At 61.4% G+C, this 568-nt stretch overlaps 1 protein-coding gene across 1 annotated transcript in view; it reads left to right on the forward strand.

Annotated features, from left to right (window-relative positions):
• The window catches only part of LOC102774591 (ADAMTS-like protein 3), a 42,769-nt gene that overhangs the window by 33,658 nt on the left and 8,543 nt on the right, over positions 1-568 (forward strand). The window contains 1 exon segment of the mRNA XM_015567794.1: positions 185-340. Coding sequence (XP_015423280.1) covers positions 185-340 — 156 coding nt within the window.

Raw genomic sequence — 568 nt, forward strand, 5'->3', positions numbered from 1 at the left:
CCTCCTGCACGAGCCCCAACCAGGACCAGGGCCCGGGCTGGGGAGGAGCCTGCAACCCAGGTCCGTGCCCTTGACCGGAATCGAACCCGGGACCCTTCCGTCTTCGGGCCGACGCTCTATCCACCGCGTTCTGAAAGGCGTGAGCGCGTGGCCTGCAGACGCGTGACCCCCTCTCCCCGTCCAGGCCAGGTTCACGGTGGCCAGGGACAGCGTGGTGCAGTTCTTCTTCTACCAGCCCATCAGCCACCAGTGGCGGCAGACCGACTTCTTCCCCTGCACCGTGACCTGCGGAGGAGGTGAAGCGCGGGGGCTCCCGGAGACTTGTTCTGTTTCTTAATGTGTTTATTAACTTTTAGAGGGAGGGAGGGAGAGGGAGAGAGAGAGAAACATCCATGATGAGAGAGAATCCTGGATCGGCCGCCTCCTGCAAACCCCCTGCCGGGGATTGAGCCTGCAACCCGGGCCTGTGCCCTGAGCGGGGATCAAACCAACCTTGACCTCCTGGTTCATGTGTTGATGCTGAACCACTGAGCCATACCGGCCGGGCCTGAGTTAAGTTGCTTAAATA

The sequence above is a fragment of the Myotis davidii genome, unplaced genomic scaffold (genome assembly GCF_000327345.1).
Source record: "Myotis davidii unplaced genomic scaffold, ASM32734v1 scaffold2584, whole genome shotgun sequence".
Classification (NCBI taxonomy): Eukaryota; Metazoa; Chordata; class Mammalia; order Chiroptera; family Vespertilionidae; genus Myotis; species Myotis davidii.